Consider the following 24,173-nt stretch of genomic DNA (forward strand, 5'->3'; position numbering starts at 1 on the left):
AGACCAGACCCATATTTATATTTATGAAATACTTTAGTTGTTACTTATAGCAATTGAGAGACTTTAACATTTCTTTGCATATATTAAAGGTATTGTTGCTATTTTCTAAAGGCATTCTCTTTTTTTGAGAAATTGAAAACATTTTTAAGTATGAATCTATTTCAAGCACAGGGTAGGCAACAATTGTTTGAAATTGTTTGACATTTCTTGAGCCTGTATTTTGCTAATCATACGGGTTGATTTGACAGTATAATTTGCTGTCATAAAAACATTGTGACATAGTGGCAGAGTTTTTAACAATGTTTCTTTTGCTAGAATGAAAAAGAAAAACATTTCAGCTTCACTTCTGATTTATGGCAAACAAGAAAATCAAAGCTAAACAGATTTGCACTAAGGCGTCGTACTTGTCATAGCAAACAATTAAACTGCAGCTCCTGGCAGTCAGAAAGCTCTTGGTGTGAATGAAACTACAGGGAAGAAAACCAGCAGAAAAGATCCATGTGGTGTGATCGCTCAGTGGAATGAGTATCTGCCTTTTCTCATAGCCTTAGGCTATATTTTACATGATAATAGAAGTTGTACAATCACTTATATTCTGCATAGTATTCTGAGAACAGCAGTGCTGCATTTGTAGTTATAGCATAGCCAAAATTAGACTATAATAATAATAATAATAATAATAATAATAATAATAATAATGTTACAAATAGAGCACAGAGAAAAGTTTAGTGTAGTCTAAACTTTTCTGGTTGATTTTGGAATTTTGGATCATATGGTTTAGCTATATGTAGTTTCTGCTTTGGGATTGTATGATTCATGTTACCGAGCAAACACCCATTATAAGAATATGGCCTTGGAAATCTCCCATGGTGAGTATGACTACAGCTGTGACGAGATGGGCGGGGCTGAGCGGGTGAAATGCAGTGCTGATGAGGTCTTTGAGTGCCTCTGTTGTCCCCTCATGTGATGTCACTGCATCTGTCATCAGTCCAGTCTTGCACTGCATCACACTGAGTCGGTTTTTTGGGAATGTCCCCCCCCCAAAAAAAAATTCTAAGTCAGTATTGTACAACTCCATGGCTTTCAGTTACCAGTAGTGATTGTGACATCAGCGTTAGAATGTTCAGTTAAGAGCATTATAATCACATATTTGTCATTTTATTTTTTCAATAGACATGCTCTTTTTATAATAAGGTAAATGTAAACTTGAATGTAAAGTTGGTTGCTTTACTGTCAGTTAGTTGGTTTAGTGTGCTTGCCTCAGGCTGTTGCCTGCTGAAGAAGTTAGAGAATTGTAGCATCTCAAACCCTTACCAGTCTAAACTTATGACCATTATTGTCAGGGTTAACAAGTTAGTTGGCAAGCTTTGGGTACATAGGATAAATCAGGCACAGGTTTATTATTATTATTGCAGAAGAATATGATGAAGAATAATACATCAATAATGATGTAATAATAATAGCACATTAATAGTACAATAAATACTGCTAGTATTATTACATAATTATTGCTGTAAATTAAATTTCTACGCAGCCTATGTGTATTGACTATATTGTGATGCTTGCCTGACACCTAGTGGCCAGTTGGAAACACTACACTGTTGTCCCTCATTATATAAATTCATTTCTTTTGAAAAACAAAAAAAAGTTGTTATTATTTTTGTAGAGTCCCCTGTCACACACAGTGCACGTACACACAGCTCACACATAACACACACACACAGTGTAGACATAGCTCACACAGCCTACACTCAGCTCACACACGCACACACACACAGAGCACAGCCACACACATACAGCGCACACATAGTGCACACACAGCGTACATATAGCGCAAATACAGGGGCCCGAGTACTGAGCTTCCTGTCCCTACAGGGGCCCGGTACGGAGCCACGATGGCGGAAGCAGAGGCGGCCAGCCCTGCCAATCCCTCCTGCAAGATCATGACCTTTCGGCCCACCATGGAGGAGTTCAGAGACTTCAACCAGTACCTGGTGTACATGGAGTCCCAGGGGGCTCACAGGGCCGGGCTCGCCAAGGTAGGGGTCCCTCTCTGTCTGCTCCTCCTCCCTCCTCCCTCTCTGTCTGCTCCCCTCTCTCGTCTCTCCCCCTCTCTCTGTCTGCTCTTCTCTCTCCTCCCTCTCTCGTCTGCTCTCTCTCTCCCCCCCTCTACTGCTCTCTTCCTCCTCTCTGTCTGCTCTCTCTCTCCCCTCTCTGTCTGCTCTCTCTCTCCCCCTCTCTCTGTCTGCTCTCTCTCCCCGTCTGTCTCTCTCTCCTCCCTCCCCTCTCTTCTGCTCTCTCTCTCCCCTCTCTGTCTGCTCTCTCTCCCCTCCTCTCTGTCTGCTCTCTCTCTCCCCTCCTCGTCTGCTCTCTCTCTCCTCTCCTCCTCTCTGTCTGCCTCTTCCCTCTGTCTCCTCCCCCCCTCTCTCTCCCTCCTGTCTGCTCTCTTTCCCCCCCTCCTGCTCTCTCTCTCTCTTCTCTCGTCTCTCTCTCGCTCTCCTCCCCTCCTTCTTCTCTCTTCTCTCCCTGTCTCTTTGTCTCTCTTTCCCCCTCACACAGCAGTCTGGTAATTTCAAGTGGAGATAAATGTTGAATTTTCCATCCATTCATTATCTATACCTGCTTATCCTGGGCAGGTCGGGGTCGGGGGTTGTTGCTGGAAGCTCTATCACCTGAGTTGTTGAATTAGTATGGAGAAATGGTAGCCTTTTGGATGGATTTTGTTCTGCCAGGTGACCGGCCCAAGGGACTGGGTCTGAGGTTTGTATGTGCGGTGAGCTGTGATCACCCCACATCCACCCAAGGTGGCGGGGCACGGGCTTACCAGTACACATCCGAGAAACTGTGTCAACGCGCAGAGTTCCGCAGGTGGCGGCCCAGTGGGCCTCTCACTCCAGTACACATACCAGAACAGAAAACGCTGTACCAATACACGTACGGCTAACACACCACTGAGCGCCTCATATCTCAATACACATACCACACATACACACGTACATAACACCAACATATACAATAACACATTACGTAACATAACACATGATACACACCATACCATATACACACACACCACCCCCACACACACACACACAACTATACACACTACACACACACTACACAAAAAAAGTTAATTCTGCATAACTGCTTGTCAGCCCTCTGATGAATCAGAACTCGGCTGTGATGTTTCCTGACTGAGAATCTTCCCTTATTCTCGTGTGCTCTAACGCTCGCAGGTACTGCACCCCTCGGTACCTCAATTATGAAGACCTGGAGAGAAAGTACTGGAAAAACCTGACCTTCGTGTCCCCTATCTACGGAGCAGATGTGAATGGCAGCTTGTACGATGAGGTCAGACGCACAGCATTAGTCATCAGGACCGCGGTCCCTCCTACCGGCCTGTGTGTGTGTGTGTGTGTGTGTGTGTGTGTGTGGGCTGGTGTGTGTGTGTGTGTGTGTGTGTGTGTGTTTTCAATGTTTAGTGGTGCATCACACCCTGCGCGCAGCTTCTGTGTTAAGTGCCCTATTATTCTGTGTTACCTTTGATTCCATGGTACACACAGGTTTTAATGCAGGTTCCATGGAAGCATAATGTGAACATTAAGGAAATTTGGAGCAGATTCTGGGCATGGCTTTGCTCCCCTACCAGTGAAGTCACTGGGTAAAATCTGTCGCCTTCTGGCACTGCCTTTGGAATATCGCATGGCTTGTTTTACACTGATATCTACAGCAACATTCCTTTATAAAGTCAAAAGGGAATGTTACCAAAATGTCCTGGTTTTCAATCCTGTGCCCTTCCCAGCATGCTCAGTCCTTGTGAGGACTTGCAAAGGAAAGCCTATTTTAAGTCAGCAGCTGACTTGTACTATAGTGAGATGTCACTACCTGCTTTACATATCCAGGAAAGTTTTTTTACAGTAATTAGAGTTGATATAAAACTTCTAACATTACAAATGATACAAACACGTCTGACCAGTCACTATTCTGAACTGCCTTTACCCACAGAAGTCTGTGTTGATTGTCAGTTGTGTATGACGGCAAAAAGTTCTCTTCTGTAGATGATCGTTTGCACTTTATTGCTATAGTTGTTATATATACTGTTATTGTTATAGTTATGGTTATCGTTCCTGGAGGAAATGGGCCTCAGTAATCTGATGTGATGTCACTCGAGCTAATGAAGTGAAGTTGTGCATGGTGTAGAAATGGCCTGTAATCGTATCAGTGCTGTTCTGAACTCCCTGATGTGTCTCTCTCTCAGGGGATAGAGGAGTGGAACATCGGCCACCTGAACTCCATCCTGGACGTCATCGAGGAAGACTGCGGCGTGTCCATCCAGGGGGTCAACACCCCGTACCTGTACTTCGGGATGTGGAAGACCAGCTTCTCCTGGCACACCGAGGACATGGACCTCTACAGCATCAACTACCTCCACTTCGGAGAGCCCAAGTCCTGGTGAGACCCCGTTCCTCTCCTCTTTCATCAGGTGAAACAAAATCAGCCTCTGCGTTTGGTTGCGTTTATTTCTGAAATGGGCCAAGTTTGGCGAAACGGTGGCGGTAAAATTTTTAAACGTCTCCCTCACCTCTACTCTCTTCGGACACGTCGACTTCAGCTTTGATTTCTGACGAGGCTGGTTTTCTTTGCGTACGAACGCCGCGATAATGAGTAATTAACCTCAGTTTGGATCGGTGGGAGGAAGTTGAAAGGTGCTCAGTAATTCGCACTACGGTTTTCCCCTACACAACCCCTGCATGCTCATCGACTGTTGTTGCACCACAAAAGGAAACAGAGCCTCACTTCTGTTCCTGTTTACTCATTTGAGGGCTCGCTGTGCTGTCTTAGCCATTTTCAGAACATTCTGACAGTCTGTCTCATTTCATTTCTTGGTGAAGTTTTGTGTACTTCTGAAAAACTTGGCCCTCTCACCCCCTCCCCACCTCCCCCCCAAACGTACTTTATAGTCACTGATAATCCTCTCTTTTAAGTGACAGCTCAGCTTTGCGTTGGAACCTGTAATTGTCCTACCTGAATAGGAAGGAGACGAAGCAAATGATGTTGGTATTGGTCAACAGATGGTCTAATCCTACAGCTAATTAAGTGACTAAACACTCGACAGCGAAAGGTCCCCTGATGAAGCGGTGACTCGGGGATGCTGGGTAATTTATGGGCGGCACGAGGTCCCCCCCCTGCGCCCCCGGCTGTCAGGACGGGGTGAGGTGCGGGCGGGAGCCGCAGACGGTTTGCTCTCAGGGGGGGCGCCCCTCCCGCCCCTCCCGCCCGTCCTGAAGGTGACGGTGAAAATAAACACGTTCTCCTCCCCCCCTCGTCTGAGCTGAGCTGCCTGCAGCCATTAGCAGAAGAATGAGAGAGAGAATGAAACAGAGCGATGCTGCACCTTAGAGAGCTTCAGGAACACTACCTGTGTGAGCACTACCTGTGTGAACACTACCTGTGTGAACACTACCTGTGTGAGCCTACCTGTGTGAACACTACCTGTGTGAACATGACCTGCAGGAACACTACCTGTGTGAACATGACCTGCAGGAACACTACCTGTGTGAGCACTGCCTGTGTGAGCCTACCTGTGTGAAATAGAACACCACTGTGACACTGACTGTGGACACCTGTGTAACATCCCTGAGTAATATCTGTAACCCTACCTGAGTGAATACTGACTTTGTGAACCCAGATATCTATGGTTATGTGCTTCCTTATTCAACTAAAAGAAGGTTTTAAAAGTTATTTTGTTTCATTAAAACTCTATTGCTTGATAGTAAAGTTATTAATTGTGCGTGCAAATTGGACTTAAACTGGGAATCCGTAACAGAGTTTAATATGAAAAGGAGCCACTTGTTGTATGGTTTAACCTTTAATACTGAGTAAATCAGCATCCTCGAGCCGCGCGTTTGATCCCATCCAGGAAGTCTCCCATAAGGAGGCGGAGCTTAAGCCCCCCGATTCAGAGCGGAAGCCTCTCCGGGCCGGACGCCCCGTCGCAGATAAGCGCCAAATTCCCTCAGAAACGCCGCCGTAAGATGCTCCGGGGGGGGGTGGGGGGGGGGGGGGAAGCGAACGCGTTTTCAGCGGCTTTAGGAGCCCTCTGAAAAGATAACCTGGCGCTAAGCTGCAGGTGTATTAATGTGATTCTGGGCGAGCTCTAAGCCCACGTTTAATACCTGCGCTGAGGAACAAAAGCTAGATTGAGGGCGCGGCTTATTTTTAGATATTGCCGGGACTATCTGATCAGGTGGCGGAGACCACCGTGAATCACTGCGACTTTCCGCGGCGATAAGAGTAATTGGGTTAACGCGGAAAAAGGTGGGAGGTGCCGGCACCTCGTTGCAAAAGAAAGCCCCGAATCCCTTAACCTTTGTGAGGTCGTCCACATCTGACACGGGCGGGGAAGGGATTTAATCAGCACTGCGGCGTTTCCTTTGCTGATATTTTAGCTGTGCGCAAGAGGATTACCAACAGACTCTTTTTATTTATCTTTTATTTATATTATTATATATTTTTTTCTTTGAGCTGGCTTCCCCTCCTTAAGTTCAGTGTGGCCACACCGCAGACAGAAAAAAACATAAAGCTGCTGTTCCCCGCTTTGGTCTCCAGGGGGCAGCAGAGGTCCTCATTTCTCTCCCGCCCACGGTGGCGGGGGGAACACACCAATTTCTCGCCGAGGCGGGGTGCACCCATCCGCCCAGAACTATCAAAGAATCCATATCCAGGTTAAATATATTAGTCACAGCGAAATAAATTCCGTCTCCAGATAAGTGGCTCTCTGCTTGGAGCGAGCCGGCCCCCGGTCCGAGCGATCTCTCTCCCGTTATTTATTTCCGTTATAACGGCTGCGGCCTCGGCCTCTCTCAGCCTCGGCCCGCGCAGCTAATCATGTATAATTAGCGCTCAGACGCTGCGTTTGTATGCACAGATAGGATATCGATCCCCGCGCCGCTCTGTCCGCGGCGGCCCCGTCGGACCGCGGCTCGGCGCTCAGGTTGGCGGAAATGGCGGAATTCTCCCTTTCCCTCCTCCTCGGGTCCCCGCTAATCTTTTTTGTTTCCTTTCACACTCGGACGAAAACCTCTGTGAGGAAATAAAAAAGGGCTCGGATGCTTTGGCGGCTTTGGCGCGGCTGGCCGGATTTCCCGCCATCCGCAGGCGCCCAGCCTGGACGAGAGAGGGAGGGAGAGAGGCTTTCTCTTTTTTTTACGTTGTTGAACATCGAGGCTTCCGGAACGTTCTTCACGCGTGGCTTTCGTTGTTCCCGCGGCGACGCCGAAGGGGCGCGACGGCTTCCGTAGCGTCCCGGTGATGAAGGCGCCCGTCTCGTCGGGACGTCTTCCGGAGGCAGGCGAGCGGAACCCGCGGGGAGGTTTCTTTTTTATTTGATCCCCCACGGCGGTGTGCGGGGGCTCTGTGTGACGCACAAACGGAACCTGGAGATGATTCATTGTGGGGGCGTCCTATTTTTACCTGCTCGCCATGGCGTTGGGTACCCTGCCCGCTCCCGTCCTGCTGCCCCCCCCCCCACGCGTGTGTCATGCGCTCACCCCCCCACCCCCCACCCCTTCCCCCCGTGTGTCATGCGACCCCCCCTCCCCCACCTGTCCGTGTGTCTGCCCCCGTCAGGCTGTCTGTCTGTCTGGCTGTCAGGCAGCTCCTCCTCTGCAGCTGGCCACCCCTCATTAGAACCCATCATGTGGCCCGGCCGTTCTGTCAGAGAGAGGCCCTCGCTCTCTCTGCCCCCACCGGCTCTCCTCCCTCCCCCTCCATCTCCCACTGCTCTTTTCATCCCCCGCTCGCTTCTTCCTTCACTCCTCCTCTCCACCTGTGGCTCGGTCTTCTTACTTGTTTCTCCTCTGCCATTGTTTCCCTCCCTCTCTTATTCTTATAATCTCTCTGTCTCTCTCTCTGTTTCCCTGCTTTTTTCTCTGTACCTCTGTCTCTCGCATGCTCTGTCTCATTTGCACACACTCACACCTACGTACGCAAACACATGTACACACACAAACACACACACACACACTCTCTCTCTCTCTCTCTCTCTCTCTCTCTTTGATACTGGGTACCTGAAGAGGAGCAGTATTTAGATGCTGGAGCACAGGATTCCTCCCACTCCACTCTGCTCCCATTCACTCTGCAGTCCTCCCACTCCACACTGCTCCCAATAGCTGTGCGGTCCTGACAAACACTAGGGACCAGGTCCTCACAAGAGCTCCAAACAAGACCGCGAACATATTGTTGACGAGAGCCGCCATTCACTGTTCACCACTGTGTGTTTTAAGCATGAATACCGATTGGCTGGGCAAGTGAGTGAGTTGTTTGTTTTTTCTTCAATGCTAGTTGTACTGCCTGCCCCTGCTTGGAGATTTTCCCATGTGTTGTTAGTGCTGACGCACAGTAAGCTTTGCCAGCTTTTCTAGGCGTTTGTGTGCTCCTGTGAAATCTCCAATGTAAGGTGCTCCTAAGAAGAAGTTTGGTTTGCTCAAACAATTTATCTATCTCTGTACTTATTGTATGGGCCAGCATACTATTTTTGGCTGTTGTTGTTTTTGTTGTCGTACCCTCCCACCACTAGAGGGCAGCCTTGTGTTGCATCTTAACCCCAACATTTTGTCTGCTGTCCCCCAAACACTATGGCACATTTGCACCGTTAATAATTGCATGTCTAATTTGCCGTAGTGAAATGAAATGATTCTAATCACAGGTGTAAGAAACGGGGGTCGTGCATGCTACATCGAACTAAGCAAGCTCCTATTTAAAAATAATGTCAAGCAAAAGCACTGTTTTATTATTTTATTTTCCTCTTGTGAGACGATGTTGGGCTGAACTGTCGGCACGGCTATCAGATTAATTGCGGTGTTGCCTCTCGCCGAAAATTTGAACCGAAAGGGTTCCTCTCGGCACGGTGAAAACCATTTCCTTCGAGAGCGGGTCGGTCAGTTATTCCGCCATTTTCCACTGGTAGGTTAATGCCGTTTCAGAAAAGGTGTGTTGCTGCCCCACCCAAATAAAACACGAGGATTAGAGAGAGGGATGATTTTTTTTTTTTAAATGCAGGTAACCAACTGTGGCGTCGACTTTATTCCGGCGAGACTTTGAGAAAAATGTTTAATTCACCGTTTGTAGCGTTTAATCCCCCCGAATGCAGAAAACAAACTGTGTTCCGCGCGCAATCTTTCCTGCTCGCGGAAGGTCAGGGGAGCCAGCGTCTTAGCCCTTTGACCTCGGCTGGTGGATTCGAAACGGCGGGGCTAATCTGATAAGGGAAGCTCGTTATTCTGCCCCCACCCCCCTTACAGCACGAGAACCCGGTCTCCCCCAAAGAGGGGCTCCTGAGAGGGGATTTCTGGGATTGAGGAGTCAGATTAGTGGGATATTGCCTGGAGTTTATTCCTCAGAAAGAAACGGCAGTCCTTCCCCAGAGCCTCTGCGGCGCTGCTGACAGGTTTAAGTGGCAGATTGGACTCTCTGTTTGTACACGGGGCTTAGGGCGGATTTCTGCTGGAGGCGCGCGGAGTGCCAGAGAGCGCCTTTTCGGAGAGGGACCCCCCGCCCCCCCCCGCCTCTGTCGGGGGGAGGGCTTCGTGTTCCGCGCAGCGAGGCCATGGGGAAGATTTTGTTCTGGACGTTGTTGTGCAGTGTCAGTGGGAAGAAGCCCTGGACTCCGCAGAGACCCATTCCACAGCGGGCTCTGCTAGTGTGTGCGTTTGTGTGCGTGTGTGTGTGTGTGTGCACGTGTTTGTGTGTGTGTGTGTGTGTGTATGTGCGCGGGCGTTTGTGTGTGTGTTTGTGCGTGTGTGCATGCTTGTACGTGCGTGTATTCATGCGTGTGTGTATATGTGCATTTGTGTACGCGTGTACATTCATTACCATACATCTAACTAACCCTAAGAAGCCCCTCATTCATAAAGGTATCTCTCACTAACACTAGTAAACCCCTCTCATTCGTAGAGGGGTTCGACGTCGTCCCTCGTAGCCGTTGGTTTCAGGGGCCGCGTAGCGACAGTGACGGTACGGAGAGACGGGACGTTCTGTACGGGAGCCAGTGTCTGGCAACCACGCCGCCGCGTCTCCCTGGAAACGCTTCCCCAGCGCTCACCAGTCAGAGCCGGGTCCAGGCGAAACGCTTCCCCAGCGCTCACCAGTCAGTGCCGGGTCCAGGCGAAACGCTTCCCCAGCGCTCACCAGTCAGTGCCGGGTCCAGGCGAAACGCTTCCCAGCGCTCACCAGTCAGTGCGGGTCCAGGCGAAACGCTTCCCAGCGCTCACCAGTCAGTGCGGGTCAGGCGAACGCTTCCCAGCGCTCACCAGTCAGTGCCGGGTCCAGGCGAAACGCTTCCCCAGCGCTCACCAGTCAGTGCCGGGTCCAGGCGAAACGCTTCCCCAGCGCTCACCAGTCAGTGCCGGGTCCAGGCGAAACGCTTCCCCAGCGCTCACCAGTCAGTGCCGGGTCCAGGCGAAACGCTTCCCCAGCGCTCACCAGTCAGAGCCGGGTCCAGGCGAAACGCTTCCCCAGCGCTCACCAGTCAGTGCCGGGTCCAGGCGAAACGCGGGCTCCTGGCTAATAGTTTTGGGAGAGGGAGCTGGAGGAAGCAGAAGATGGCGTGGGACGGTCCCGGCTTGAAGTTTCTAAATCGATAGTCGTGGGTTGATTCAAGCCGACCGCTCTGTGTGTTTGAGGAAGAAAAGTCTGCAAACGCACCTCTCCTCTGTTGTTACAGAAGTTTTAATAAATTATAACTTTTTTCTGCTGTTTTTCTCATTTGCATAAAATTTGACTACAGAAGTGAATTATCTGGGCGAGGGAGCGGGATCGCCGCGGCGACGGCAATCTTCCCGTTATCGCGGGCGGGCGGCGGACTCGGCTTCCTTTTCGAGGGCCCGCGGCGACGTCGCCGCCCGGTGAACGGCGCCCCCCCCCCCCCCCCTTATCTGCGCGTCTCGGCAAACAGGCGCGGCCGTATCTGCCAGCGCGCATCAGTAATGAAACCGTTCTTCATGCTTAGCTTTTGTTGTCGCGATACCGCTGAAGTATCCTTCACGGTGACAGATTCACAATGGAACACCCTGGCATTTTTTATTTATTTCTTTATTCATTCATTTATTTATTTATTTATTTATTTATTTATTTATTTGTTTGGTTCAGGCTTCATAGCTCGAGTGTGGTGACGGAGGTGCACTTTGAATGAGTTTTTCGTTTTGTGACCGTGTCCGTTCCCCCCCCCAGGTACGCCATTCCTCCGGAACACGGGAAGAGGCTGGAGCGCTTGGCCACAGGTAAGACCTCTCTCCCGCTCAAAATGCAGCCCTCACCCTCACCATCGATAGTCTGCAGGTCAGAGTTCAGTCACATGACCTGCCCAGAGCCTGTTTACCCATTGTGAGAGTCAGATTTGCCTTTTATGTTGTGTCAGTAACAATTATATGCAATAGTGGCTTGACAATAAAACATTTGACAGTCACACCCTCCACATCACCATGACCATTTAATAAAAATCAAAGTGTCTAGTAATTGTTCAACATCAATGTACTCTGGACGTGCATTGTGTCTAATATTGCCTTGCAGACATGATTGTATTGCCTGCTTAAGTTGAAAGGAAAGACCATATGGATTGAAACTTTTTGTTTGAGTTCTCTGACTTTTGACAGATGGTAATAGTTGTTTGCAAGTGTCATGCATGTTTGTTCTGAATCAGTGTCGCTCCTGGCATTGATAACAGAAATTACGGATGACATTGTAATTTGTAAGCGTTCGATAAGCATCATTTTTGATGTGCCTAGTAAAAACAGATTTGAACATTGGCATGGATCGATATCACAAAGTGCTTTTCAATCTGAAAACAAATTTCAGCTTTTTTACGCCATCGGTCCCTGCGTAAGGACGCTCGGGTTTGTTAACAGCTAATTGTACGGTTCAGTCTTCAGTTTTGTATATTATACAAACTTTCTGGCCAAATTCATGAGTGTATGCCAAACCCGCCCCAAAAATAAATGACAAAAAAAGTGGCAGAGATAAAGCATCTTTCAGCGTTTGGATTCCTGGAGGAAGTTGGGAGAGTCTCACATGCATGTGACTGTGATTGTTCCACGATCAGTGTTAGCATGGGATGAGTGATCAGTGATCAGTGCTGATGAATGGAGCTGTTGACGGACAGCTCAGTGCATTGAGACTAGTTAAGTCTGGAGCTCTCTCCTGGCCAGAGTAATGATGAGGCTCAGTGATCACGCCTCCCTCTCGCTGGATTCTCTCGTGGCGTTCGTGGCCGCTTGGAATCGAGCCGCTGAAACGCGCCGCGCGTATCCGCGCGCTGGGCTAGCAGGCGGCTGCAGGGAGCCTCTTCTGCGGATGGTTCTGGAAGGAACGTCCCACGTGGATGATGTCATCTGGCGGCGCCCGGTGGGGGAGGAGCTTTCTCACGGCGGGCTGCGCCGTCCGTCGTTATGTCGTCTGCGGCCCCGCGGAGCGTAGAGAGGCGGGTCTGGCTTCGGCGCGCGGTCGGACAAACGCCGCGGCGATGTTTCTATGGCGACGCCTCGGCGTCCTCCTGGGAAGGGAATGGTCAGCTATTTATTTATTTATTAGTTCATTTTCGCTCGCCTCCAGCTTCTGTTTCACTTTCCCCGCTGTCATCCTTTCCTGTCATCGGCTGACCGGTGTGATCTGTCTGGGAGGGGGCTGTGATGGTTGGATGGCCACCACCTGTTCCTTTGGTGGGAGATCTGGGGAGACGGACAGGAGGCTCAACAGCCTGGTGATTCACAGACTTTCACAGCAAGGAATCCGTTTAATCACCCCCCCCCCCCACCCCCACCCCTAACCCAACCCCCCCCTTAATAAAATGCAGGTTTGCATAAGCAAAAACAGGCATGACAGAAATATTCAGAACATATATATTAAGAGCAGTGTAATGGACCCTGGTGTCCATTAGTGTCTCCAAATCTATCCAAAATGTCTAAATTGTGCATTGCTGTGTATCATAACAGGATCATATATTTCAGTATAAATCCACTGTATAGTGACACTTGACAAGTATAGCCCATGGAGATTCAAATACTCCACATTATCTGCAATAATATTACAATAAAATAATATTCCAACTGCAGAAAGATGTTGACGATATTAGGGCTTCGTGGAAAATCGCTGCATCGACACCTACAGCTCAGAAACCATTCAAATAGTGCGCCTCGCACACCTAACATTAGTGAAAATAAGGTATCAGCTTTCAAAAGTGTAGCAACGGCTTTAAGTCGCGAAGCAGCGAGATCAGACGATTTTCATGCTGCAACACGGCTAATTACGTATTTAAAAACGATAAACAAATCAGATTTTCCGTCACGATATCCGCTATTATTTTTTAAAAAGCTTGCGTTGCGGCTGCGCGGAATAAATTCGATTGGACGGGAGAAATATGAGCGGTGATTGCGGGTTGTCGGGGTCAGTCAGCCGCGTGATGTACGGCGCGGCGGCCGGCGGCGGGGGAACAGCGGGGGGAACGGCGGGCTATCTCCCATTATCTTGTCCCCGCGTTGTAATTATCGCGCCTTTCCTTTCACGCTCCGGCGCCTCCGTCTCCCCCCCCGCGCCCGCCGCTCCGCTGATCGACTGCGCCGCAGACAGATACCACGCGTGAGCGGCGTCGGACGCGCCTCTCATAACTGCGCCGTTGTGATGTTTTCTCCCGTCCGCCGGCGGGGTCTGCCAGCTCCTCCGCCCCCTGCATAGTAGCGGAGGTGTACCCATAATGCACTGCTGTAGCAGACTGGCTCCTCTCCCACTGTCTCTGCTTAGCGGAGGTGTACCCATAATGCACTGCTGTAGCAGACTGGCTCCTCTCCCCCTATCTCTACTAAGCAGAAGCATACCCACAATGCACAGCTGCAGCAAATTGGCTCCTCTCCCACTGTCTCTGCTTAGCGGAGGTGTACCCACAATGCACTGCTGTAGCAGACTGGCTCCTCTCCCACTGTCTCTGCTTAGCGGAGGTGTACCCACAATGCACTGCTGTAGCAGACTGGCTCCTCTCCCACTGTCTCTGCTTAGTGGAGGTGTACCCATAATGCACTGCTGTAGCAGACTGGCTCCTCTCCCTCTGTCTCTGCTTAGCGGAGGTGTACCCATAATGCCCTGCTGTAGCAGACTGGCTCCTCTCCCACTGTCTCTGCTTTGTAGAGGTGTACCCATAATGCACTGCTGTAGCAGACTGGCTCCTCTCCCACTGTCTCTGCTTAGCGGAGGTGTACCCATAATGCCCTGCTGTAGCAGACTGGCTCCTCTCTCCCGCCAGCCCTGTGCTGCTCTTGTGAGACTCACGTCCTTTGGAGGCAGACTTGAGTGATACACCCTGTCAGCACGAGAGTTCATCAGCGGTGACAGAGAGCCGCATCGATCGCACGGGACGGAGGCTCCGCCGGTAATGCATTGAATCCACCCCCCCCCCCAAACCCCCCGCCCCCACACCCTCTCCCTGATAAGGCCTTCAGCTCGCTCACCCCCAGCCGCCCCCCCCCCCCCCCGTGTCCAACACACTCTGACAGCTCGCAGTGCGCAAAATGGCACCGAACTCCAGAGGACGGGGATACTTCCAATCAAGCTCGGCTGATGGATCTCGGCTAAATTGATTGACGCGTCAGTGGGGAAAAACTGAAAGGGAATGGTGGCTCCTGATGGAATCCTTGACATTTGTTTTTTTTTTCTCTCTCTCTCCCCGGAATACCTGTACTTATTTCGGCCTTGAGAAACTGTCCCCGCCGTAAAATGTCCGGTGTTCCATCAACCTTGATCACCGGCAGATCAGTACGAGTGAGCGGTACTGCACAAAAAAAAAGAGTCACCTCAGTTTCGGCGCATTACAGAAATGTTCCGGAACGTTCCGACGTGTAAGATCGCTCACGTTTAATTCCGGCCTCTGTTCGACCTTACCGAAATGTGTTAACGCTAAGCGATAACGGTCACCGTTTTTTTAATTTGAATTTTGCACACAACGCTAAGAGTTAGACGGAGCTAAGGAAAAAAATGTTTGAAAATGTAGTGCCGTAGAACAATGGAGGAAAAAAAGAAAGTTGTTTGAATCCGTAATTCAGAGTTATGCTGGAAGCCGATTGTGGCGAGGCTTCCATAGGTGGTGCTGTGAGCGGGTCTGTTGTAGATTTCTGCCACATGTTTGGAACCAGCTCATTAATAACACGCTGCGCGGTCCTGCTGAGGCCTCAGCCACCTTTTCAGCGGGCGCTGTGGCGATGTCAGCCTAAACAATTGGAAATATGCTAAACACTTCGCCAAAACAAATTGGAGGATTCAGCTTCGAGATTAGTCCTCAAGAGGCAAAGTAAAAAATAATGTGAAACCAAAACCAGGAAAGCTGAAAAGGAAACTAATTGGAATGCTTTAATCTTTTAGCCAAGAGCTTTACCTATAATGGTTATAATCTACAATATTTAATATTTTAAAAAGTAATGTAATTTTTCTTCCTTGGTGTCTTGAGGGGGAGTGATAAAAACAGAAACAGAAAAAAAATGATAAATAATAAATTAATCTGCGGTTGTTCGTGACTCCTTACAGGGAGCGTTCAGAAGATGATTCAAACTGGGAAATGTACGATTCCAAATTATTTCACAGTCCAGGAAAAACTGCCACAATACTCAATAGCAGTTGAGTTCAGCGACTGGAGAGTAAAGCAGTTACCCTGTAATGGGTGGTGCTTACATCATATTAAGTAGCATACAATGCTGTGATAGACTAAATGCTTAGATTGTATGAACCCATGAGGTGCACTATCACCGAGTGAAATTGATGAGTCACCGTTGATGATATTTGAGTTGCCCCACCCATTTTGGATTTCGGGAAGTCTCGTTCCCAGCACCAGCACAGCCACGGTGTTCAAACCTTTAAAGTTTGTTCTAGAAGAAAGAAATTCTCCCTGTTATTGATTTGTTTCTTAACCTTGCAAGGTGCCCTGGGGAGAATTGGTCAAAACCAGAGGGGAAAAAGTGTGAAGAAGTGTGGTATCCATTAATACTCCTTTTTGTCTGGCCAGCAGCTCAGACTGTATCTATCTGTCATCTGTGCACTTCCTTTTCATCCAGAGACATCAGGGGTGAAAAATCTTCTGACTCAAAGTGAGTCGTACTGCTGGAAAAGACGGAAGTTTCTGGTAGGCAAAGGAAGTGCTGTTGAGCATCAGACGAGCTTATTCCCCTGGGCCACAGGCCAAGGCATTGGCACCCACATCAGAGCGAATGTGCCCGCGGAAAAGAAAAGCCTGGAAGTTTCCATTCTCAGTCAAACGAAGACGAGACCGTGAAGGATTAGAGACCACTGTCGAGAGAATTACTAAAGAAAAGGACGATAAACTAGTGAAGCGCGAGATTTTACTTTCAAGGGATTGCAGAGTGCCTTTTTAACCTCAGAAGATGCATCCTCAAGCGCAAAGATGCAATTAAGGCCAGTTTTGAAAAGCCAAAGTTTTATGACTACGGATGCGTTCATTACATACCCAGAGTCTGTGTACTTTTGAATAGTCTGCTTCTCTTTGGGGTTGTGCATCTTAATCCCCCAGAGATCAACAGCTTCTTGATACTAAAGAACTATAACTTTTTCTTTTCAACCTATTCCGACCTTCCTTCTTATCTCTTTTGCTTTACTCCGTTTTTACCAAAAAAAAAAGTTGATGAGAAAATGAGAACTAATTGGAGGAGAACCCCCCCGCAGAACTTTTTGTTTCTGCTCTTGCCGGACGGAAGTCGTCGCAGCCGTGCTATTTTCGAAGGCACAGATGTTGGGGTCGCGGTCCGTAATGGGCGGGTCAGGTGCTTGAAGCAGGAAGTTAATAGGTAAGGCAGCCGAAGCAGCTGTTTGGCTGTCTGCGACTCTCGGCCATGTGCTTGGTGTCGCGCACTGTCTGGGTGACGGCGGGAAGAAAGGCGTCTCATTGGGCGAGACGAACGCCGTCATCGTTCCGCCGAGATTTTTTTTTTATAGCGACGGTCTCTGGTGTTTTCCGTGATTTCTGCTGTCCTGACCTCAACATCTACTTCACAGGGGACGATCCGTACTGTCATGGTGATCGTGTCTCTGGGTGAAATATCGCATGGTTCCTTCTGTCATTGCCATATAATTCATTATGTTGAAATGATATGTACTAATATATAAGAATCTTCAAAGGACCATGGTTACAGACTTTCGACTTATCTGTATCATGTAATGAGGTTTTCTTTCCGGGGAATGAAATTTCTGACCATATCTTACAGGTGAAAGTTCAGCCACTAAATACTTCACTTCCCTGTCTCTCGGTCATTTCCGCCATGTTGGAAATCTCTGGCAGGTTTCAGTGTGGCTCTCATCCCAAGAATGGGTTCAGAGGTGATTAATAAAGCTTCCATGCGATTATTAAGCAGATATCTCAGTTATTAATATGAAAGACAATGCTGCCAAGGAGGTGCTTTTGAATCGTATCCCAGAAGCCTTATCTGCGTCTTATGAGGCTGGAACCCTGACCTCAGGTTTCAGAATAAACCCTATTAAGATTCCGACACAATGGCTGCCGTTGTCTGAAATCACACGGCCTTTCTTTTGCGTGCTTTTCAATTACCCCCCCCCCCCCCCGTTCCAGGGGTGATCCGCGCCAGCGAAGACGATCGCACGCGGGGTACAAAGCCGTATCTTGCTTGGATAAGGCACAATCTTCGCTCTGACTCTGACTTCAATGGAAATGCTAATTATTGGAATGTAAAAAAAAAAAAAAGAAAAAGAAGACAAGTCTCATCTTATCTCTTCAGTCATCTGGGTAGGGTGGCCAGATGTCCGTGAGAGGCTTTGATCATGAAGTACTGTACTAACTGAAAGAGAGGTTTTGACCACGTAGTACTGTACTAACAGAGAGAGAGTCTTTGACCATGTAGTACTGTACTAACTGAGAGAGAGGCTTTGACCATGTAGTACTGTACTAACTGAGAGAGAGGCTTTGACTGTGTAGTACTGTACTAACAGAGAGAGAGTCTTTGACCATGTAGTACTGTACTAACTGAGAGAGAGGCTTTGACTGTGTAATACTGTACTAACAGAGAGAGGTTTGACCATGTAGTACTGTACTAACAGAGAGAGAGAAGATTTGATCATGTGGTGCTGTACTCAGAGTGAGTAAGATGTTGTGACCATGTCGTACTATACTAAGAAAGAGTGAGGAGCTTTCACTATGTAGTACTGTACTAAGAGAGTGAGAGGCTCTGACCATGTAATACTGTACTAAAAAGGAACTACCAATCACACACTGACCGAAGGACCCGTATGGAAAATGCAGTTGTGCACACATTCTTTTTATCTTCCTCCTTTTTCTTTCTTCTGTTGGTCTTGGAAAATGCAGGGGGAGGCTGGAAAATAAAGTGGGTTGGAACTGATTGAGTTCTTAATGTTAAACTGTCCACACTGCCTATTTGCGGGCAATTATGAACGCTTTCTCGCCCACATCAATAACGCGGAGCGCGGCGGTAAAAGAGATTTCTAATTGCGCTGGTTAAAAGGGAAGACACACGGAGCAGACAGGCAGGCCCCAGCCTGCCGAAGGCATTGGGTTGAATGTTAATGGGGGGGGTACGGCGGGTTGAACAGATTCGGTGGGCCCTCGCCGAGGGGGTCCTCAAATTTGCAGGGAACGTGCCGAGGCTCCGGTGAAAGTTAATGAAGCTCCCGGGTCTCCTCCGGGGGTAACGGACAGGACGTTTTGGGTGGCTAGCCCCCCCCCCCCCCAACCGCAGGACGCTCGGTTGAGGCAGTCGCTAGCAGGCCGCGCCTGTGTTCCGCTAGCCGGCTGGGGGAAACATGGGAAAACCGGACAGGATTTTCCTCTGCCCGTTGTTCGGTCTTCTGACGTGCAGGATGCAGGCATGCAAATCCTGGCCCTGCGTTTGCTTGATGTAGGGTGGCCTGCAGTGAATTATGGGTACCGTAGTTTGTTGTGTGAGGCATCCACATTATGCAATATGCAGAAACGACAAATCAGCTCTGGCTGATTTAATTTGCTAGCACTTTTAATCAGGGGCATTGCTTTATGCATTTAACAAAGAAAATATGTCTGAATGCTTTATACCTGCTCATATATTATGTGATATAATTTCAAGTGTAGGCAGCAAGGTACTTAGAAGAGAGTGCGCTATTCATTAGATGAAGGGAAAAACATATCCCAAAATGAAGATGGAAATAGTTGGGTTGCTATTCTTCCACTTGGGGCCACTCTTTATGGATGAAGGAGAATCAGGGGTTGAAAAAAACAATCTGTTTGGTACATCCCTTGATATACAGTATTTACATTGAAAGCAGTCCTAAAAATGAATGCGTTTATTTAATTACAGCGCTTTTATTTCCCTCCTCAGGCTTCTTCCCAAACAGCTCCAAGAGCTGCGAAGCCTTCCTCCGCCACAAGATGACGCTGATCTCGCCCTCCATCCTGAAGAAGTACAGCATCCCCTTCGACAAGGTGCGGTGCCCCTCCCGGATCGATCCACACTCGGCCCCTGAGCTCTGGAGCTGTGGCCAGGAGCCGCTCGCGTGGAACTAATTTTTACGGTGCTTCGGGGGCACGGGGGACCTTCTGCGGGTGTGCGCCGCGCGGGGCTCGTGTCGGCCCAGAGTCCGGAAGAGCGCCCTCAAATCGCCCAGCTGCGGATCCAGGCCGAGAAATGACAAACAGGGGAGAGGAGGGATGACAACGACAAACCTCTCTCCTCTCCTCTCCTCTCCACTCCTCTCCCATCTTCTTCTCTCCTCTTCTCTTCTCTCCTTTCCTCTTCTCTCCCATCTTCTTCTCTCCTCTTCTCCTCTCTCCTTTCCACTCCTCTCCTCTTCTCTTCTCTCCTTTCCACTCCTCTCCACTCCTCTCCTCTCCTCTCCCATCTTCTTCTCTCCTCTTCTCTCCTCTCCTTTCCACTCCTCTCCGCTCCTCTCCTCTCCTCTTCTCTCCTCACCTCTCCTCTCCTCTCCTCACCTCTCCTCTCCACTGCTCTTCTGTCCCCTCCTCTCCACTCCTCGTCTCTCTTCTCCTCTCCTCTACACTCTTCTCCTCTCCCCTCCTCTCCTCTCCTTTCCTATCCTCTCCTCTCTGTTCTTCAGTTTGTTTTAGTGTAATTTAGGTATCTCAACATTAGTGCTGTGTGTGTGTTTTGTCAAGTGTGCTACCCACACACAGCTCTTATATGCCCTCTTGCGTACACACACAAGCCCGTGCACACACACGCACACACACACACACACACACACACACACACCTGCCACATGCAGCTGTCAGTTACTCCGGTGGTTTACAGACTGGCATGCAATTAGACGCAGGCTCACGCACTGCCCCGCTCCACTAATGAATTTCATCAGCCATTGATCAAAGTCACGACTGCACTCCAGCCCAAAATTACCCAATTAACGTTTTTTTTTCTTTTTATCAAAGTGCATTTTTCCCCCCCTTTTTTTGTAAGTCCCAATGAGTAAATCTGTAAACGGCCAGTACCGGTGGGAACATAAATATGCCACTGTGAAAAATTCAGTTTTATGTGGGGTTTTTTTTAGATAATCTAGTTCTGCTATATATTGCACAAGAGAATAAGAGTTTCCTAATATGTTTTGACGTAATATACAGTGCCCTTAATGCCCAAAACTGTTCACACCCGTGATAAAGAGGCGCAAAGAAGGCTGTATAATGTAAACAATACAGGTTCTGTGATATTTTTTTATGCTGAGAAATGGGAAAATTGTATTCTTTTATACTCACACAAATTGTTCAGGAAAAAAAAAGATTTTGGTTCAGCGGCGTTCTTTGCTTATCTTTATCGAGCGCGCGGACGGTTTCAAAGGGCACGGCGCAGGCCGAGCCCAAATTGCTAGCCGGGGTTTTTTTTATTCTCGGCTGTGTCTTTTTACATAACGAATCAATGATGGTGTCGGCGCGTGGCGCGAAAGACCACAATGCATCAGTGGCTGGGAAAAAAAAACAAAAAGCGATGATATACGGACCCCCTGGAGCCCGTGGGTCATCGGTACCGCTGCTCCGCGGGGGCTGATCGAGACAGACGCTCACATCTCACGCCGGTGCCCTGGCGTTGGGTCGCGTAGCGAGTCACTCTGGATAAGAGCGTCTGGTAACGCGGGGTAATGTATTGCCCTGTCTCCGTTGATCGCGTTTTAGGGGCCGACTGGTGGGACCGATTTGATGGGTCTCCGTCGTCTCTCGAGTCTGTCTGTGACATCGACCGGGACGGACCGACCGCTTTTACCACCTCGAACGCACCCGTCTGGAAGGTCGCGTCGTGATATAAAACGTGTGGGCGCGGTTCGTTTAGCGAGCGGCGGATCAGATCCGCCCTAACTACCCAGAGTTCCAGGGGACGCGGCCGACCGAGCTGATGCATGAGCCCGTTCAGCGGTCCGTTCCGATTCGCCGGTTCATTTTTAACCGGAGACAACTGTGGAAAGTGACGTGTCAACGGTGATGGCTCTGTAGCCCCGCCCCTTTCAGATGAACTTCGGTTTGCCGTGGATACGGTTGCCGAGCCCGTCTGACTGAGCCTGTCCGGTCTGGTTAAGACCGGCCGCGGGCAGGACGGGGGAGGTGAGGCGTAAAAAGCGGATCTCTGACAGACCCGACCTGTGTGAAACTTTCTCCTCAGAACGCTGGCCTCCGGGAGGCAGGCCAGAGCTGAGCCCTTAGGACAGGGGCGCTCGACTCCGGTCCTGGAGGGGAAGTCTGCGTCCTGCTTTTTGTTCCAACCAATTGCCTTAGTTTGACTTTTCTGACTGCTCTAGACACTATGCTGATTGACTCCTGTACTTGAGCACAGTAAAATCTTCTGGATAAACTTGCCAGCTGCGGCTGCCTTTAGCTGGTGCTTGTACAAGTGTCAGATCAAGACATGATTGAGCCAATTAAATAATTAAGAGCAGAAGTTGGCACAAAATCCTGAAAAGGATTTGCCCTTGTCGTGCACCCCTGCCTTAGTATCAGGGGAACTCTGATTTGGGGAGCATGTTTTGTCTTAAGCACTCGCTGTAGCCTGCCCGCTCCCGGTCGCCCCTGGTTACGGCAGAAGCGGACACGAGGAAGATCTCGGCGGGACCCTTTCCGCGAGAGCGGCACGCTCGTCCGAATGGATCTGTCGGCGGCGCTCTTGAAGCCCGGTGATTTATGGGAAGGCCGGGCCGAGCGGCGTGATGAACGAGCGGGGGCCTGGCGACATTGCCGCGGGAACGTCCTTCATTCCATTCGCTTATTTATTTATTTATTTATTTATTTATTTCAACACGTTTTACGCTGTATGTAAAATCAAACGTTACTCTAACGCATTTTATTTTAAAAAATATATATTTCTCTGGGTTTGTGCAGCAGACGAGCAAAAAAAAAAAAAAAATCGAGCCGCTTCTCCGCTCGAAGCTTATCTTTTCTCAGACTTTTTTATTATTATAATAATAATGTTTTTTTTTCTTTGTGCGTGCCCCCGGGGCGCTGGAGCTCCCCCCCCCCCCCGCCGCTGTTCAGGAGATAATTAAGTAGCGCTTGTATCTGATCGCCGCGCCGGCGGGAGCCGCTGAGCCCGACCCGCTCCCCGTCGCCCCAAACGTCAGCGCGGGTTAGCCGGCTCCCCGTTTTAGCCTCGCTTAATTGCGTTATGATATTGTGGGTTACTCCGGGATGGGGGGGGGGGGGCGGGGGGCGGGGGTTGAGGCGTTGGGGGGTGGGGTGCTGATTTAAAGAGGGGGGGTAACTGGTGGTGGTTGGGGCGGGGGGGGGATGAGGAGCGCTACGCTACAGAGCTCTGTGTTCAAGGGCAGGCTGACTCCTTTCTCCCCGCTCACTCCGCGCGTGATTATCCGCGCGCTAACCGCTCCTTCGCGTACCGCGGCGAGGGGCTCGGAACGCCGGGACAGGACGTTACTGGGACAGTGCCTCTGGGATACCCCGCGCCCCCCCCCCCTTTTATTTTCTCTCCTTTTCATCATGAAAGGAGAGAAAATAAAAAGGAAAAAAGAATGTCTTTCTTGTTGATTGTGTGTACAGTACACATCGTGCAGGGAATTCCCTGAAGTTTGCTTGTGACTGCTTTTTCAGGGTGCGGTGCCTGCCTCGGGGAGAGATTAGGGTTCTGAGTAAAGGGCATTGCATCGAGTTATCTCCTGATGGCCCAAGAGTGAGAGCAGTCTGCCTACGTCACACCGAGGAGGAGAAACGGAGTTACTGTTAGCGACAGAGCTGAAATCGACAGGCTAAAGTTTTTAAGATGGAGTGGCGCGCTCCTAGGGTTCATAAACCCCGTAATGGGCGGAGTCTGAGCTGTCAGTCGACGCCCTGTTTGAGCCGGTTAAATGCGGGCCTTTTCCTCTCCGCGGCAGAACAGAAACGGTGGGCTGGGGTCAGTGAGTCACTGATGACAGACGCTAGCTCTGCCTATTTTTGGGGAGATGGCGCCTCGTTCTCTCAACTTCCTGCCGGAGACCTTGGCGGGTATCGCAGCTTGAGTGCGGTCATGAGGCTCAGGGTCCGGGTTGGGGGGGAATGGCGGGGGGGAATGGGTGGGTTTGGCCATCTGGTGGGGGGGAGCTGCACTGAACCTAAGAGAAGAGGGCCCCTTCACACTGACACTCCCAGCTCCAGCTGGTGAGGGGCGGGGTTAAGGGACCTGGGGGGTGGGGCAGAGGAGCGGGGAGATGGGCGGGGGGGGGGGGGGTAGGCTGTGGGGTAGGACTGATAAGGGTAGGGCTGGAGATCAGTTGCAACCTCATCACAGTGACACCTGTGTGAAGTGCAGAGACAGACACTCTTAAACACACACGCTCACACACACACACGCATGGATACACACAGACTCATGTATACACACATACACACACACACACACACCACACACATATATCTGCATCAGAGACATACACTCTGAGACACATACACACACGCACAGAAACACCGAGACTCACATATACACACACACACACACACATACCACACACATATATCTGCATAAAGTCCTGCATGACTGCAGCGCCAGGCTTTTGTCCTGTTTGGTGTCCTTCTGCGTCTTGTTCCCGGCTCAAAGAAAGGTTAAACTCTCCTGCGCACACGCTCAGCCTGTTATGAACACAGAAAGCGTATTTTTTGATGTGTTAAGCCTTTTTCCAGACAGTCCGATAAGCAGCGTCGGGGAGAG

At 49.6% G+C, this 24,173-nt stretch overlaps 1 protein-coding gene across 4 annotated transcripts in view; it reads left to right on the forward strand.

Annotated features, from left to right (window-relative positions):
• The first annotated feature begins 3,236 nt into the window (after positions 1-3,236).
• The window catches only part of LOC135259941 (lysine-specific demethylase 4C-like), a 128,263-nt gene continuing 107,326 nt past the window's right edge, over positions 3,237-24,173 (forward strand). For 3 of the 4 annotated variants that reach the window (XM_064344904.1, XM_064344902.1, XM_064344905.1), the window contains exons 1-4: positions 3,240-3,348; positions 4,256-4,449; positions 11,227-11,276; positions 19,365-19,468. In XM_064344904.1, coding sequence (XP_064200974.1) covers positions 4,364-4,449; positions 11,227-11,276; positions 19,365-19,468 — 240 coding nt within the window. In that variant the 5' untranslated portion in view covers positions 3,240-3,348; positions 4,256-4,363. Of the gene's footprint in view, positions 3,349-4,255; positions 4,450-11,226; positions 11,277-19,364; positions 19,469-24,173 lie in introns of all 4 variants that reach the window. The other variant, XM_064344906.1, reaches the window with a different exon arrangement.

This window comes from Anguilla rostrata, chromosome 7 (genome assembly GCF_018555375.3).
Source record: "Anguilla rostrata isolate EN2019 chromosome 7, ASM1855537v3, whole genome shotgun sequence".
Taxonomy (NCBI): domain Eukaryota; kingdom Metazoa; phylum Chordata; class Actinopteri; order Anguilliformes; family Anguillidae; genus Anguilla; species Anguilla rostrata.